The sequence below is a fragment of the Strix uralensis genome, chromosome 18 (genome assembly GCF_047716275.1).
Source record: "Strix uralensis isolate ZFMK-TIS-50842 chromosome 18, bStrUra1, whole genome shotgun sequence".
In the NCBI taxonomy this organism is placed as follows: domain Eukaryota; kingdom Metazoa; phylum Chordata; class Aves; order Strigiformes; family Strigidae; genus Strix; species Strix uralensis.
The window spans coordinates 169,757-187,495 of NC_133989.1; the positions used below are offsets into that span (position 1 = coordinate 169,757).

At 38.8% G+C, this 17,739-nt stretch overlaps 1 protein-coding gene and 1 long non-coding RNA gene across 7 annotated transcripts in view; one reads left to right on the forward strand and one right to left on the reverse strand.

Annotated features, from left to right (window-relative positions):
• LOC141951899 (uncharacterized) overlaps positions 1-17,739 on the reverse strand; it is a 78,361-nt gene that overhangs the window by 27,984 nt on the left and 32,638 nt on the right. The window lies entirely within an intron of this gene.
• LOC141951754 (protein-glutamine gamma-glutamyltransferase 6-like) lies at positions 384-15,824 on the forward strand. Its single transcript, XM_074888378.1, has 13 exons — positions 384-390; positions 2,376-2,549; positions 2,763-3,002; positions 7,439-7,557; positions 8,335-8,463; positions 8,614-8,794; positions 9,041-9,176; positions 10,779-10,882; positions 10,972-11,214; positions 12,613-12,930; positions 13,900-14,063; positions 14,983-15,107; positions 15,674-15,824. Exons 1-13 carry the CDS (start codon positions 384-386, stop codon positions 15,822-15,824), a joined length of 2,091 nt encoding a protein of 696 aa, XP_074744479.1.

The window sequence follows — 17,739 nt, forward strand, 5'->3', positions numbered from 1 at the left end:
TATGTCCCACCACACTCCCTGTTTCCTCATCCTTAAAGATAACTTATTCATGGCACACCTATTATCCTTTGTAGGAAGTTCCTTGTCTTGGGATTCAGGAGAACGCATTTCCTCTGAGTAAATAATTCTGGTATCTTGTCCCATAATTACACCCACGCTGAGTAGGAACATTGGCATTACACATACATATATTATAGGAACCAGTTAATTCATCTGACAAGTCTACAGGTATTAATAACAACTGCTAAGTACCTCTCCCTTCTCTCAAATTTCAGCTGACAGCACGAAAAGATTGCTGGGTTTTTTCTTTTTATGATTAATGTGACTTGGACATCCTTGAAGAACAAAGTAGAAGTTGTATGCAATTCTCATAAGCTGAGGGAATGGCAGGTGAGTTCTGCGTGTCATTTGCTTCCCTTCAGCAGGTACTTTATTCAGGACTGTTTCCTTAAGATACATGCCCTGTAGGCATCTGCTTAGATTTCTTATCCAAAGGAAACTTTATATTTTAATTTGTTCTTGCACTTCATTTTCAATGTTTTATTGTTGTTATTATTAAGACCTGTTTGAGAACAATTTTTGAGCTAAGCTGAGGATATTTTGGGGGAAAAAGAAAATAAAATTCCCATTACTTCAAAAGGCACCATGCAGAACTCCATCTAAACCCTTGATTGAAATGCTATTTCAGAGATGTGTTATGTTTTGTATTAACAAAATTAGTGTAATCCATCCTAATGGAGCTGTGAGCATGGAGCCTATAGATGGGAATTCAAAGCTGCATTAAAAACCTACCAAAGGAAAACAGTAATGATAAAATCTCTGCTTTTTAAAGTTTAAAATGAAGATGATTATTGAACTGGGCAATTGCAAAGCCGGGTTCTCTCTTGTTTAATGATGAAACAAACATTTTCAAATCAGTTTTTAAAATGCTGCTTTGCAGGGAAAGCAGCAGCCTACTGCAGTTCACTGTTGTCCCACATAGAGAATCTTTAGCATGGCTTAGCATGGCTTTTTCAGCCCATCAGTGCTTACTCACATTACTTCTTTGTGGTCTTAGGCTACAAAGAAAAAAATTCTTCTCTCTTGAATTTAATTATGGCACGTTTTTGCACAAGTTAATTTTATTACTTCTTCTTCAAAGATATATAAGTTGTAGTTTAATATGCAGATATATTGTTTCAGATCTGACTTAGTATTTCATTGCTAAGCCATATGGTATGAGATAGACTTGGGAGCTTGGTTGAAGATCCCTACCATAACAGTGCACGCTGCCATAGGCCTCAATCCATCCTTTCCATGCCACTCTTTTTTTTGTTGTTGTTGTTGTTACTATTTTCTTTTGAACTCCCTTTAAAATGGTGGTCATGTGCCCCCATCCTTCCCCCCCCCCCCCCCCCAATCTCATTGCATTTATGATACTACCATTAATAAATATGATTTGGAAGAATCTTCACCAAGGTACTTGCCCTGAGCATTTGCCAAAACCTGCAACACAATGCTCCAGATGTACTCTGTGGAGTCTCATAGGGCAGATACAAAAACAGAGGATGGTACCTCTGTTATAACTGCTCAAATTTGAGTGTGGCAATAAAACATGAACTATAGAAAAGAATCTTGCAAGGAAGTTCATATGCATACTCACTTGCCAAAAAGGTACTTTAGCATTTAAGGTGGCAAAAGCCACTTTTATGGGTTTTAAACCACAGACCATAACAACAGTATGCATCCAGGAAGGCACTTGATATCAGAGAACTCCAAGCACGCTAAGTCATCAGAATTCCTCTAGGACATGAAGATAGTGCCTACTGGAACAGGAATCCCAGTGGTCCAGTTGTCACTTTGGACAAAGCTAAATTCAGTCAGACTAATTTGTCAAAATGTCCAACTTATGTCTTCAGATGCCTCTTCTTCATTCACATAAGACAGATGATCTCCCCCTATGCATCTTTCCCTACTCTAGGTCAAATGGCATCAGGATATAAGCAGGAAAAGTAAGATGTCCTAATAGCCATTTCTGGGATCCTAAAAATATATATGTTGAAAATGTAGAGGGGCTACAGGCCCCTTTATTTGGTGCTGACAATGAAATGACATTGATTTGCCCCTGTAAAAGTTTTTCTAAGTCCAGTGATAAAACAGCATCCAGCACTGTATATGAAGTATATAAGTCCTCGGTGTATGACAGCCCTGTAACAAAACTCAAGCAAAAGCTTCTATTATTGACCACTAGACTTAATTTAATGGAGTGTCTGCTTTTTAGTTGTCCTTCCTCCAGTAAAAGATAACTGCTCTTAGCAACCTCATCATGCCACTTCCCAGCAAATGACTACTTTCCATGCCAGCTGCTTCTTCATGTCTTTTCTTTTGTTTTACAGATCTGACACCAACACATATCAGCTGGCAGCCATCAGCCAATGCAGGCACACACCATACTGACAGATATGCCAACACAGAGTTGACTGTGAGGCGAGGACAAGCCTTCACTATCACCCTGTACTTCAACAGACCAAAGCAGACTGGGGAGAGCCTAGCATTTGTCACTGAAATAGGTAACTCTCTCTTAGCTTAATTCATGTTCTCACAGAACTAATCTTTACCCCTTGTAGTTCTCCTCCCCTTATTCTATTTAGAGATGCAATTTCTCTTTGTGTATTTTTAATGTTCCCTGCTGCCCACCCCCACCCCACCACCTCCCCCAAGTGTGAGGTTAATATTGAAACCACACTCTGGAATGAAAACAAATTACCCCTTCTTTCTGACAGGACCAACCCCCTCAGAATCTCATCGTACAAAGGCTGTATTTAACCTCTCTGAGGTGGGGGCAAGTGGCTGGAGTGCTGCCCAAGGACCCAGCGAGTCCAACTATATGAACTTTACAATATCCAGTCCAGCCAATGCTGTCATTGGACGATACAATCTCACCCTCCAGGTAACCTCAGGGAACAAGATCTTCTCCAGATTCCTGGGGCAATTTGTGTTACTCTTCAACCCTTGGTGCCCAGGTAGGTACCAATGTCTTTGCTCTCGAACCTAACTGACCTATTTGATTTCATATCTGCACAGTGAGCTTGCTCTCTCTTGGGGTTGCCAGCAGCAGCAATCTCAGCTATCTGTTCAGAGATCTGGTTTTACTACATTAAAAAGCTGCACACGCCCCTACCTTTTATCCTAATGAAATGTGCTATATGTGATGATACCATAGACTCTTTCTTCAGGACTGAGCAGATAACTTTCTGTAGATGAGGGCTGACACACTTTCATAAATGCACGTACTTCTCAGAACTCAAAGAAAACATACAGTAACATCCTTGACTTGCACCTAAATCAAAACGAGACTGCTCTTGTAGATGTTAACTGCAAAGACAATAGTTCAACTAACTATAAAAACTGACAGAGGGCTAGTGTGAAGACAACTGGCATTTCCCATGTCTTTCATCATGGGTTGAAAAGGGACATCTCTTGCTGCTCCACTTTTTATTTCTGCAGCCTCAGCATGTTGCAGAAGAAATGCAAACTCCTAAACTCAGATTTTGCAAATATGAGATAGTCTAGAAACCCGGAATAGCCTTAAAATATACCACTCTACAGCTAAGGGGGCTCTGAGCCAGCCAAGTGACTAAATGGCTTATAAAAGAAAAGTAACCACAATCATCCACTATTTTGTTCTGTGACCGTATGTTAAGTCAAGGGCTGCTAACAAATATGTCAAAGGCCAAGATGAAAAAGCTGCTAATTAGCTCAGCATGTCTTAGAAGACAGAAATAATTACAGAAGTATGTTCAGGAAACTCAGGCTGTCTCTGCATAGACAGTCCTGAGGGAAAAGCCTTTCCAGAACCCCCAGAAAGATCACTTGTGGTGTAACTTCCAATGGATGGAAACCACACTGCAAGGACTGAAATATCTGACAGCTACTGAACTGGAACACCAGAGTAGCAGTGGTACTCATGAGACCAGACAAATTGTTCTTAGATCAAAACTGAGAAAAATTAAGCTGTGCCATTCCAGTTTAAAACAAACGATTCTGCAGAAGAGCCCTCCAGTTTTATCAGATGATACAGTGACCACTGCCAAACAAAAGGGAGTGTCCTTAAAGCAGGATGCTGCTGAATAAACTTCTGCAGAGCTTATTCAGCTCCCTGACCTTGACAAACAGGAACAGATTCAGTTTGAGGGTACATTACTGCTATAGTCAGGGTCACAGCACAAAAGAAATAGAAAATTTATTTTCTCAGCAAAGAGTAAGTGGCAGATCTGGTCTGTAGATACGGTTCTACACAGGAGGTTATTCATTAATCTGGAAAAGAGAGGAATTAATTAATAAACTGTAATATCAATAAAGAACTACTTACAACAAAACCAGTCAGGACTAGAGATGAAAGGAAAAGCACTGGGTTGGAGAAAAGCTACTGGTGGACCCTTAAGTATCATCTGAAAAAATACTCTGATCAAACAGTTCATTACTGACGTCAATATGCTGACGTTAAGCAGCATTATCCATACACAGATGGGCTGGGATATTACACAGAAATAACTGGCTGACCTTAGAGGCTGGAGTAGTTGAGAAGGGATAGATATAGTAATACAAAATAAAAACCCATACGTTCAGGGAGAAATAACAATAATTTCAATGGCAGACTTGCCAGCTGGAAATCATGAAGAATGTGAAAGTACTTGTGAATCAAAGAATAAGAACCAAAGTGAAATGGCCCTGAAAAAGGCAAGTGCAATCTTAAACTGTGTAAGAGGAAACAGTTACTGAGATTTAAATATTAATGCCATTGTACAAGATGATGAGATCTCATGTGGAATTTTCTTTTAGTTAATCTTTCCTGAACAGGAATTATGAATTAAAACACGTTCAGTGATGAGTTACTAGGAAAACTGAAGACACAAAAAGCCATTTGGACAAGAGAAAATTTCTAGTTTAGCGAGCCAAAAGCAATTGGTTTCAGAGGTTGTATATCTGAAATAAATACAGAATTCAGACCTAGAAAATACTGATCTTACCGTAATGGTAACAAATCAATTAGCTTATTAATTCGCCAATGTATTTTTCAAACCTATGGTTAAAACAAGAGTGATGTTTTAATATTAACAAAGTCTCTTAAGGACTTTTAAAGAGAAATTCTAAGATACTTGCAAGCCAGCCTCTGATAATGATGCATTATGTCCCAATGGACATAATAGGGCCGACGTAGTGCTTAGGGATATGGTGTAGTGTTAGGTTAACGGTTGGACCAGATGATCTTCAAGGACCTTTCCAACCTAGATGATTCTGTGATTCTGTGAATGCTATTGAAGGAATGTACAGTTAACATCTAGAATAAAGAGTGTTAATCATTAATTAAACGCTTATCTGTAGTTCATCAGTGAACACGTCAGTTGTAAAGCTTTAGGGGATAAAAGAATATACATGTTTGAGAATTTCATGGAATGTATATTTTTCCCTAGATGACTGATACTTGCCACTTGTTTCTGTGGCAAAGATTATATGAAGAAATTACTGGAAGTAGATATCTATATTAGAAAGCATACTTACATATTGATTAAAAACTATCAATAGAAATTTATATCCTGCTTGTTTCTAAGTATGCCAGGATAAACTTTAACTTCAGAATGAGAGGACAAAATATATAATAACTTTGTATTTTTGTATTAAAATGAAGTTAATAAAGGATTAGCTCTATAGTGGTCTTTCTATAACTGACAAAAAAGAGGACTATCACAGCTGATTGCGGTTTTTTTTTTTTTCTCCCTCTGTGCTGAGAGTAACAGAAGAAGGGGTTGTTACTATTTAGTCATACTTGAAGAGATTTGTTGTGGTTTGTTGTGGGTTTTTTTTCCTCCTTTAAACTAATGTTAATTTTGCTCTGAGTTATTGGCAGGAATAGTGTTGTTATAAAAAAATAATCTAAGTATACTTATTCAAAGAACTGACTCTAGAACATTATAATTGAGGGTATATAAAACTTTGAAAAAAGACGTTCTTCAAGTGATTATAGAAAGACATTTAGACTGCTCATAATCATAAACTCATAGGGCTAGAAAGATCTTAGGAAGTTATCTAGCCCCATACCATGCTCTAAGGCAGGTTCAGTTTAGCACTTAGGTCATTCCTGACAGATCTTGAATTCCTTCTTAATGATCAGCTCTTAGGGAAGCTCCAGTACCTCCCCTGGCAATTCACTCCAATAAAACACTAGCCTTTACATTAGAATCTTTCCCTATTAACTAACCAAATCTTTTTTGCTTTGATTTCAGCATATAACTTCTCATCCTACATACGATAGACACCAAGAACAGATTTCCTATCCTGCTGCCCCATCCTCTTCACAAGAATTTCTGGAATTGATTACCATGCTTGCCCCATTCCTCACCCCTATTTTTTTCTACCTTAAATACTTCTGAGTTAATTCAGAAGTCATATTTTCTTCATAAGTTCTATTTTCAGGATTGCTGGACATTCTCAGTGCTCCTCTCTTTCCAACTGGTCCACACCTTGAAGTGCAGCATCTGGAACTGCAAACAGTTCACCAGGCCCAAGCTGGCCCAAAAGCTTGGGGAATCAACAATGATGATGATATTTAAAAAAAGTGTGGACAGCCATCACAAAAATAAACTTATATCATGTGATATGATTTTTAAAATTATTTACACAATCTTTTTATTTGCAGAAAGGGAGGGACGGGAAGTTCCTAGGAAGGTAAAGAAGGTGACTCAAAATAGAAAAGCTGATTTTTATATGTATTTCCTGAAATCCTGAAGCTTTCAGAAAGTAACTTTAAACATTATGAAATTAAACACAGAATAGATATTGCTACCTAAAAAGTGATCAAAACAACCTAAACATCTGTGGGAAGCCAGTGCTTTCATAGCAACTACATACTGTGCCATAGACTAGGGAAAACAATGAGTAACAGTGAAATGAAAGTCAACGCTTCAGCAGGCTATCCTAATAACATTCCTGATAGCACTTTGGATCAGGCAAGTAGAGATCTTCATTTAGGAATCTTAAAACAAAGACGAACGTGACTGGAAAACAGAGGAAAAAAATGTTACCTGTGTGATTCTTTCCAAGTGTCTATTCTATTTCTAACTACCCTAAGAAGGCAGAAAAATCCAGTGAGTTAGCTTGAATTTTTCTCCATCTTCCTCACAAAAATACAATGTACAGATAGGTGACATTTAGATAATACACAAAGGCTATACTAAAATTCAGGAAAAAAGTTGAAGTAATGTAACATGGACTTCCTGCCCCCCACCCCAGGCCATATACAGTATCAGGCATTTTCACTGAACTGTACACATTCATTGAGCTATAACAATGCATTTTCCAAAGAGTAGTTTTCCCATTGCCAAATAGAGATACAAATGTTTTTGAAAGGTTGGTAGTATTCTTAGCTTTAAGTATAAAAGCATGCTCGACTTGGTTGCAGGTGATGATGTCTACATGGCTAATGAAAATGAGAGACAAGAGTATGTTCTAAACGAAAATGGAATCATCTTTGTGGGTAATGCAAAGTACATTGAAGCAAGAGGATGGTACTATGGACAGGTAAGCCATAAGGAATTAATTTGGGCTCTTTCTGCCTCCAATAACATTTTCTCTTATCACTATTTGCCTCTCTGATAGGTATGCCTATTTATATGAAAACTGAACAAACCTGGCTAGCCTTACTTGTGGTTTGCTCAGTGTGTGCCTAAAAGGACTGTGGTATGAGAGACGGCTTAGCACAGCCCTGCAGCTAGGACTGACCTCTACATGTGCTTGAAGCTCATGGTACAAGTGTGGACCTCATCTGTGACCAAAGCATCCACAGTACAAGTGACCATATACTTGTGTGGCTCCAACACACCTGCTATTTTTGTAATGCAGTTACAGTGGGCCAGGACAGACATTGACACAGAACCATAAAATGGTTTGGGTTGGAAGGGACCTTTTAAAGATCATTTAGTCTGACCTCCCTGCAATAAGCAGGGACATCTTCAACTATATCAGGTTGCTCAAAGCCCCATCCAACCTGACCTTGAATGTTTCCAGGGGTATAACTCAAGATAATCTAACAACTGCAGTCAAAATAAACTTTGCCGTTTTAGTTTTACTGCAGTCATCTCTTCTGATGGCAGAAGACATCCTGCCAGATTTTTGCTTTATTTAGTTAGTCCTGTCTTTAGCCAATATTGCAGTGTGAACTGCACACTACTGTCTTTGTGCCTCACTGTCCCTATCACCTTTGGGCTGGAATATCTTAGAAAGGAGGAACTGCAGTAGAATCTTCTCTAATTCTGTTTGTGAAAATATTTCTTTATAATGTGTATCTTATCTGATCAGTTCCAAGATCACCTTCTAAACATCTGTCTCACCATGCTCGATCTGAGTCTGTACTATCGTCAGGATCCAGCCATTGATGTATCCCGAAGAGGAGATCCTAAATATGTGGGCCGAGTAATCAGTTCTATGGTAAGAAATGGACAACTTAATCTGAGTTTCACATGCTTAAGCAGCAAGCAGTAGTTATACCACTGAGAGTCAGCCACCTGCACCTTAAGCAATATAATTAACTAGATACACAATTCATTTTGTGCATTCTGTCCACTGGCCTATTTTTAGATCAATGGAAATGATAATGATAATGGAGTTCTCCTGGGAAAGTGGCAAGGAAGTTTCCATTCACATGAGAACCCATCCAGATGGGATGGCAGTGTGGTAATTCTCCAGAAATGGCGTCAGGACAACTACAAGCCTGTTCAGTATGGCCAGTGCTGGGTTTTTGCAGGTGTGATGTGTACAGGTAAGCTTTAAGAAGAGGGCTGTGGTGAAATGGAGGCATTTGTGACCTCTGGTTGTATCAAAACTAGAAAGTAATTAATTCTACAAGAGAAACAGTGCTCTGAAGACTGCAAATGCCAAAGAATCACAAAATATTTAGACACTTAACTTTGTTTCTCAGATATTTGTAATATTGAACTAAAGCTGTGTTGCTTTTTTTTTTTCTTTTGTTTTGTTCTGTTTTGGGTTTTTTTTTAATGTATTTCAGTTCTGAGGTGCTTGGGGATTCCAACTCGTTTGGTTTCAAATTTTAACTCTGCCCATGATGTGGATAGAAACCTGAGTATTGATAAGTACTATGACAGCTCTGGAAAGAGTCTTAATATCAGCAAGGATTCCACATGGTAAATATAATTTTTTGCATCTCTGATAATTAGAGAGAGTATTTACGAGACTTAAAAACATGAACACTAGTAGTACAAAAGAAACCGAGTGGACAAAATTTAATACAAATATCTAATTAATAAAACTAGGCATCCATTGGGAAACAAAACATACTTCATGGTTTTGAGATAACAGTTACTTCAAACAACCAGCCAGCCCAATTTTTTTGCAGTCCCTAGCCTCAAACAAGTTGCAACTTTCTTTAGAAAGTATGTTTCCATTGACAATATACCACTTCCCAAGGCTCAATTACTGACACCTAACTAGTCTGTTCCCGATAAGTCAGATATGTACCTTCCATGCTCTTAACTGGTTTACTGCTGCTGTAACCTTCTCCCATCACACATCCAAAGCCTGTGCTTCTCAGCTTGGCTTGTCATCCTCTCCAGGTAGATGGGGGCCTCCCCAAGAAGGTCTCCAGCACTCCTTTAGCTAGACCTTCCCTTTGTGGGGGCTGAGAAGACAATCCCAAGACTCTCCAAACTTGGTTGTCGGACACTGTTAGTCCAGTGCTGTAAACAGCAAGTGATCCATGATCATCAGTCAAGCCCCAAAACTTGAGTAGCCAAAGAAACATGATATTCCTTAAATAATACCATTTTATGCTTTAGTTCCCCTCCAGTTTTAAAATCTTTACTCTGCAGCCACTTCACTTTTCAAAAAGTGAACTAACTAGACCCAAGGGTATATCACATAGCACAAAGTCTCTGTGCTCACCAGGCTTTGCCAAAAGTATCGTCTTTACTTAGCATACTTCCTTTCACTGAGTGTATGCCATTGAAGGATACGGAAAGTCTTTCACCTCTTAACTTACTTAAGTATTAGCCTCTGAACAAAATTCAGCCAACAAATACTCTTTTCTGGGTCCTCCTGTGACCCACATTTTACCAATCTTTTGCACTATCCTTTCCTTTTGGAGTTTGTGGAACTCATCACCACTGGATGCTGTTGAAAACAAAGCTATAAAGAGTTTTTAAACAGGACAAAAGAGTTTCGTAGAGAATAAGATGACTGACAACTATTAAACCCAGTGGTCTCAATGTAATGACTAATTCAGAAAGTCCCTAATTCTCTGACTGTGAGAAATCGTAGAGCATATCAGGGGAAGAGTCATTCTATTCATGTGCTGTTCTTACCTGTTTTCTAAACATCTGCTGCTGCACACTATTATAGATGGACTATTGGACTTTATGAGCACTTTATCTGACCCAGTATAGCTATTTTAAGTTTCTATTTAAACGAAGCATTTCCCACATTTGAAGGTTACTGAACCCAATCACCAAGTGTTGCCTGTATCCAAGGCTTAAATCTTTCACTTACAGTTCATGTTGCTACCAAAGAAAGCTGCCGACATCTATATTCTCTCCCTCCCCACCCTGAGGTCTACACCTCAAAAGCAGGCAGTAAATCTATCCCTTGAAAGAGGTAGTGAGTAGCTGTAACTAGACAGCTTGTCACATCTTAGAGCATCTTTAAGAAACAAAGTCCCCTGCTCCTTTCAGGCTGGAAGTTTGTATGACTCTATATTACTATGCTTTCTAGACACTGTTCTTTGTCTCCAGGGATTATCATGTCTGGAATGAAAGCTGGTTCATTCGCCCAGACCTGGGAACATCATACAATGGATGGCAGGTTTTAGATGCGACTCCACAAGAACAAAGCAAAGGTGACAGTATAAGTTCTTAGCATGACTTAACATTCCTGCTCCAAACTGAGCACAACTAATAAGGTTTGACTTTTGTTTTCATGTTTTAGGATTATTTCAGTGTGGCCCTGCATCTGTCATAGCCATCAAAGAAGGTGATGTAGACTTGGATTATGACACTTTATTTGTGTATACAGAGGTGAATGCCGATTGCAACAGATGGATTATATACAACGATGGAACTAAGAAGAGAGTTTATTGTGATACTGAAATAATTGGCAGGTTTATCAGCACGAAAGCTGTGGGCAGCAATTCCCGTGTGGATGTCACCCATAACTACAAATATCCAGAAGGTAAAGGAATTATCACAAATTATCTTCCTGTTATCACAATTATCTCCTCCTGAGTTCCTGGTGCCAGGAAGCTAGGATGGGTAACCTGTTTTGTTTGAGCATCTCTCCTCTTCCTTCCTAAAATATCACTGCCAGTGTTCTCATAATACTTTCTTAATACAATGGGTATTATATTTCTGGTTTTGTGTATTTAGTAGTTTCCTTATTAAGACACAATACAAAATATACTTTAGTCCCTTACACAGAAGTACAAAGCATAATATATACACAAAACAGGGCTATAAAATACGTTTCACTACCCAAGGCAGACAAACCCTCAAGCTGTCATACCAAAAACTCTTAAAACTGAGTCCACCATATATCACAAACTACACACAGGTCTGTAGCAGGGGAAGTTGCAGATGAATAAGTACTAGTTTTCCAGCATATCTGGCAGAGGGAGTGAGGCAACAATCAAACCACTAATCCAAAACCTTAAACTCCAGCTAGACATTTATCTCCCATATGACCTCTCAGCAAGTAAGTTCCTTCTTACTGTGTCCATTTCAACTCCCCATCTTTCCTTTTGAAGACCCAATTACATGCCACTCCCAAGAGGAGTGACTGACTCAATCTCTCTTTCTGACTGTATAAATTCACCAAGTTAGGCTCTCCCATGCTCCTGCTCTGACATCCACCCATCAGCTACCCGGCCATTCAGTTGTTATGTCTTTGCACTCCAGGTGGACTCAGCTTCCACCCTATTGGATTCTGGAAACAAAACTACTAGGAAACAGTAAAGGGACCAAGTGCTATTCACCTGTACTTAGGTAAACCAAGCAGCAAAAGTTAAGAACTGTACAGCCATATGTTTTCAGGGATATTTTTATTTTCCCTCAACAACTTGGTACCTATGTTTTTCCATCCTTTTTAAATTTAGGGTTACAGATTTCATATAATAGTTTGTTCCATGTTTGTGGCTCAAAAATCTTAAAAAAAAGGAAGATGTATTTCACTTTTTTTAAAGGTTGCCATTCAGAATCAATGGCCATATTTCAATACTTCACTCTTCAAGGTTTTAGTGCAACCATATTTAACACACAGGCTGGTTATCATCAGAGTAGCAAAGTAACACTTATCACACTACTGCATGTTCCGACCAAGGAAAAAGAAATATTGCTTCCTAAACAAATACATCATATTTTACTTTTGTGACTTATTCACCTTATTACAGTATGTTTATTACCTTCCTGTGAAAAACCTGAAGAGAGGCCTAATAAAAATATAGGGAACTTTTAGGTATTGCATATTTCTGGGTGATGCAGAGCTGACACCCTACATCATTCTGAAAGCCTTTACACAGAGGAGGTGCAATGGCAACAAAAGTACGAATTTTACTTGGTTCTCTCCTTCGACCAGGTTCTTCTGAGGAAAGACGAGTTTATAAAAAGGCCTGGGCCAAGATATTTGGATCAAACATCACAGAAGGACACACAGAATCTCCGGATGAAAGATCTTCAGAGACAATTAGAAACCCTGGGATCTCTGGGAAATTCAAGCTGGCTGAACCCCCAGTGTTTGGCAAAGACATTACCCTAATCTTAATTCTCAATAACCTATCTTTTGACCACAAGACCGTGAAGGTGGACATGAGTGCGTCAACCATCCTGTACACAAGGAGAGCAGTGGCAGAGATCCTGAAGGCAACCACTTCTGTGGATCTTGGTTCTAAACAAGGTAACTTTTAATGTCCCTAAGGAGCCAATATAGCCTTCTTAGCCACATGAAGGCAACTGGAAGGAAGAAACATCAGTATCATATCTGTATCAGTCCTGTAGTGCATCCACTTGTTCCATCTCTTCATAGCATTGTTTATGACTACATTTAACAAGATTTTTATTTTTCCTTTGAAAACTTTCACTATTTCAACCAGGAGTTGAAGCTCTCATGAAATGTTATATAGAAGGCTACATTTATTTTATAGCTCCAGAAGCAATACTATACATGTGTCATGTGCATTTGTACATATATATATGTGCGTGTGTGTCTGGTGATTAATACATGTACAGGAACACATCTTACTCTTAACAAATAAAAAAGTATGTATGCTTTCTGGCACTCAACAGGCAACACTTCAATAGAAATTAACTAGGACAAAGGTTATAAGTTACAGTGAAACTCTGTCTCTCTTTTGAAAAGTAAAGGTTATTAAAACTACTACAGAGATCTTTTTCATCCCCAGGGGCTACAAAGATAAACATTTTTTCCATACACAGCAGGACAGTTGTAGGACTACAAATAAGCAGCTGACCAGGTCACTTGAAAAGGATCTCTGTGAAACTTGACTGAAACTTTCTTCTCGACTGAGGTAAACCAAACAGGATACAAGGAGAGAATAGATAAAAATGGTTATACCTCTAATTATAAGAAATACAAAGGGACAGGAATCCAGTGAAATGCAGATGAGCAGATTCCCTCACTTTCAGGCCAAAATCCTCCATTCAAAACTGTAAAGGTCAAATGAGTTAAAGTAGACAAGTATCACCAGAAGAGGGAAATACACCACCAGTCACAAAAGGAAGGAATATAAACAGACTCCAGCTATCTTATCCTTCTGGTCTCCAATAATGTCAAAAACGCTCACAGTAACTCTCTTCAGCATTCTTTGAGAATCTAATGGTTCCTAAATATACATCTGAATTCCAGAGAAACATATCCGGTTAAAGATCCCTTATTCTTATTATGGAAAATATCTGACTACTGACAAAAGGATCCAAGTTACTGCTTTGTGTGAAGTCATGCACATGCATGGGGCAAAACTGCTGGTGGAGAAGACAATCATTTTAGAGGACACAAACATTATCATTAAGGTAAACAATTCCCTCCCTGATGTCCTGGACAGACAGAAAGAACTAAAGAGTCTTTCTGGAGCTCAGACCTTAAGATGAGAATTTGGGGATAAATGCATTAATTTAGGCTGCAATTTCAGATGTTGCTCCAAAATTCTGCCTGCTTAAATTGAGAAAGTAAGCATGCAAGACACCCATTTTGAATCTTTGCCTGAATCTAGCCCCTGTTCTTCAGAAGAGCTCCGTTACCTTCTTTCCTTCCTAATCATATGCCACTGCTTTATATTCATCAGAACTTGTTTTCGTTTCATCCATATTCTAGTTATTGGCAAGTGCTTGCGTTGCCTTTATACAACTTTGCCTACTAAATATAGATTTAAACCCTTAATTCTAATCTGCGTTAGGTCTGGTTAATACTGGTTTAACGCTTTAACCGTAATCAATGATGTGCCAAAAACCCCACAAAACCACTCTGCAAGCCAGAGATCAGATAGGTTTAATGAGATGTGTCTGGGCTCTATTTCACTGAAATTGGTCACAAAATACTGCATATAGCTTGACAGCACTATTTAGCTAAACCAAATCCAGTTTCAAGCATTAGGAAAGGCATACGAGCTGTCAGTTAAATTTCTCTTCTCCTACCAATATCTCATTCATCCTCAAATACAAGAGATGTTATTTTTTTCCTTTCCCTAACAGGCTTGCCTTTTGCCTGTGCCTTAATGGATGAGATCATCCCCTCCCTGTCCTTATCTCAATTTGTCAGGCCTTTTGCTTTTCTCCTTCCCAGTGCTGGGGGGAGAAGGGGGGAGCGAAAAGCTGCATGGTGCTCAGTTGCCCTCTGAGCTCAAACCATGATATCTGCTTACAGTTTGACTGATGTCTGGCTCCAGAAAAGTGTAAAACAGTGAATGATCAGAAACGTGTCTTTGTCATTTAGATTCCTCGGCGGGTTGTAGTGAACAAAGCTGTTACTCTAGAGATCTCATATGCCAATCCCCTCCCTGAACCGGTGAACCGCTGTGTACTACTAGTGACTTTGATGAATCAACAGGTCAAGATACAGTAAGTGAAAGCTGCAGCATTTACTCAGTGCTTCTAACATGACCATTAGCATGTCTAGTTTCTCAATAAGAAAAAAATCATGGTTGAATTGCTTTTTCATATTTTCTATTTATGAAAATAAAAATGCCACCAGATATATATATTGAAAGATGATGATTTCTCAATCATGTATAATTTTTTTCCGTATAGGAACTTCTTTAACAATTAAAAACTGCTAACATTCTTCTTTCCTGGGAAAGCAAATGGGCACATCAAATTCTTTTGTGTCTCTGATATTTCTTCTACAGCTTGGCTTCATGTTTCTATTTTAATATACAGTACCCTAATACCAGAAAAATAAGTCCGAGCTAAAGCAAACAAACAAGACACTGCCATAGGTCCCCTAATTTCAGCCAAAAAAAGGTGTTTTGTTCTCCTCCTCAAACCCCAAGTAGTTCTCAAAAACCAAGTCTGGGTCTCAAGTAACTGTTGGTGCCCTAGGTATCATACAGTTCTGCTTCTTGGGAATCTCAAGGAAAGACAATGTAAGCCTGAACTAATGGTTGGTGGTTTTTTTTTTTCTCCAGTCTGGCACAACTGGCACCAAGGGAGAGATCAAAAATTTATTTTGAATTCACACCTCGCAGGACTGGGCCCTTACAGCTGCAAGTAGACTTCTCTTGTGACAAATTTTCACATGTTAAGGGATTTGTAACCATTGCAGTAGCACCTGCATAATGTGATGGAATCAATCTCCTATTTCAGCATTAACATGGCAAGACATTCTCCTCTCTAAGGACAGCGATGACAGCAAGAAACTTTCCACAAAAATTGGTGACATCTTACACTGCAATAGAATCAAGTCTCCTGCTTTCACAGCGCTTAATTATTTAGTCTCTAATTGCATTTTTTTTGTCCTCTTGTCTAGAAAAATGAAGCTCCTTCCTTGTAGAAATAGTTCACTGTTTTATCAAATCTCATTGTGTTAAGCCTCCAGTTTTGACTTTTCCATCAGATAATTAATGGTCTCTTTTCAACCACATTCTAATTGTCAGCAACAAATAAAAACTATTCATATAACTGTATTCTTTTGTCATAAATTGTACATTCCATGGAAACATGAGAAATCACAAGATTGAGGAAAGTTCTTTTTCCTTTATTTCACAAGCTTCTCGCCCAAAAAAGTAGAACATTTCTGCCATTGTTCATTTAATTTCTGTATTTTGTGACACCTATAACTCTGTGAATGGGGAGGAAAAAATTCTATGAAGGCTGGAAAAAGTAATGTTTGGGGACCGTGACAACAGTATTTCCATAGCTTGTGGGCATAGGCCTGTCACAGAGCGGACAATACATGTACGTATTCAAATCAGTAACCTAATTCCTATCTAGTGTGACAGAGTCCCAAGCACCACGAAGCATGGGGACAGTCTTGCATTAATATGGAAGTCCAGCAACACAAGGTAACTAACACTTTTTGCCCACTAGTGTAAGGTCACTGGAGACAAGGAACACACTTGTCTTCAAACCTTCCCAATGTAACTTGTTCACAGGCAGCCCCTGCTCCACAGTGTTTGCATACAGATGCCTCTTTTGAGGGCTCCCGATCCTAACATTGCTAGGTACCAGGTCTCACCTGAAACACACTTTCAAGTAACCTTAAGAATCCTCTATTACCGCAGGCAACGTAGCCTCTCCAGGGACTGCTACGAGAGGTAACGACTGACAGGGCACAGTAACCACCTGGCTACACTTCAGAAGCAGGGTGTGAGGCAACAATGGCATACAAATAGCTCTGCCAAGCCTGAAGATTTAGATTTGTTACCTTAAACTTAAACTTAAAAATGTTTAAAGCAGAATTAATAAGGCCAAAATTCTGAACCATAGAGCCATCAGGAGTTTGATATGAACATATTTTGTCTGACAGGTGATCTTTCAGAGTCTGATGCATCCAGACATGATCATAAATTCTTACTGAAAAACTACACAAGAAACCATAACAAAACATTATATTCCTTTTTTAAAAATAAATTTAAGCTGCAGGTAATTACTTAGCCTTTTTGGTTGCTGACAATCTTCATATGAATGTAGAAACAAACCAGAAGACAGCAACAGACAAAAAAAGACACAATGTAGAAGTGTAGAGGTGAGGAAAATAAGGGATCACCCCTTCTCCCCTTACACCCAGTACTCCTCAGTCACAGTCCATTGAAAGTTCAGAAGCAGCATGCAACCTCCTCTTGGGACAAATTGGCAGGGCATGTTTCTAGAAAAGTTGTGACACAGGATGAGGGAGGAGAGAGCATGAGGGAGATTCAAGAGTGGAGAAGAGAATGTCTGTAATTAGAGTGGGCAGGGCTCACACCAGAAGAACAGCTCTGTAGCTTCCTCCAGGGCCCAACTCAAGATGCCATGCCAAATAGCTACAGAGAAACTATGTACATATATTATGAATGCCAAACTATAAAGAAAAATTATTAAGAGTAGAGGCAGCCATTAAACACTTCTCTGTACTTAACAGAAATCCCTGATCCACAGGTAACAGCATAATAATGCCCTCTCAGTGAGATGTACTGCTTCTTATATAAGAAACACCTATTGTAAGTAATCTGTATCTGTAAGGAACAGATAACGAGAACATCACAACTCCGTA

What these genes read in the sequence shown, in the direction of transcription:
- LOC141951754 (XM_074888378.1), top strand. An exon ending in CTTCAACCCTTGGTGCCCAG is followed by an intron (nt 3,003 to 7,438) that starts GTAGGTACCAAT and finishes ACTTGGTTGCAG; the next exon opens with GTGATGATGTCTACATGGCT. An exon ending in TAACTACAAATATCCAGAAG is followed by an intron (nt 11,215 to 12,612) that starts GTAAAGGAATTA and finishes TCCTTCGACCAG; the next exon opens with GTTCTTCTGAGGAAAGACGA.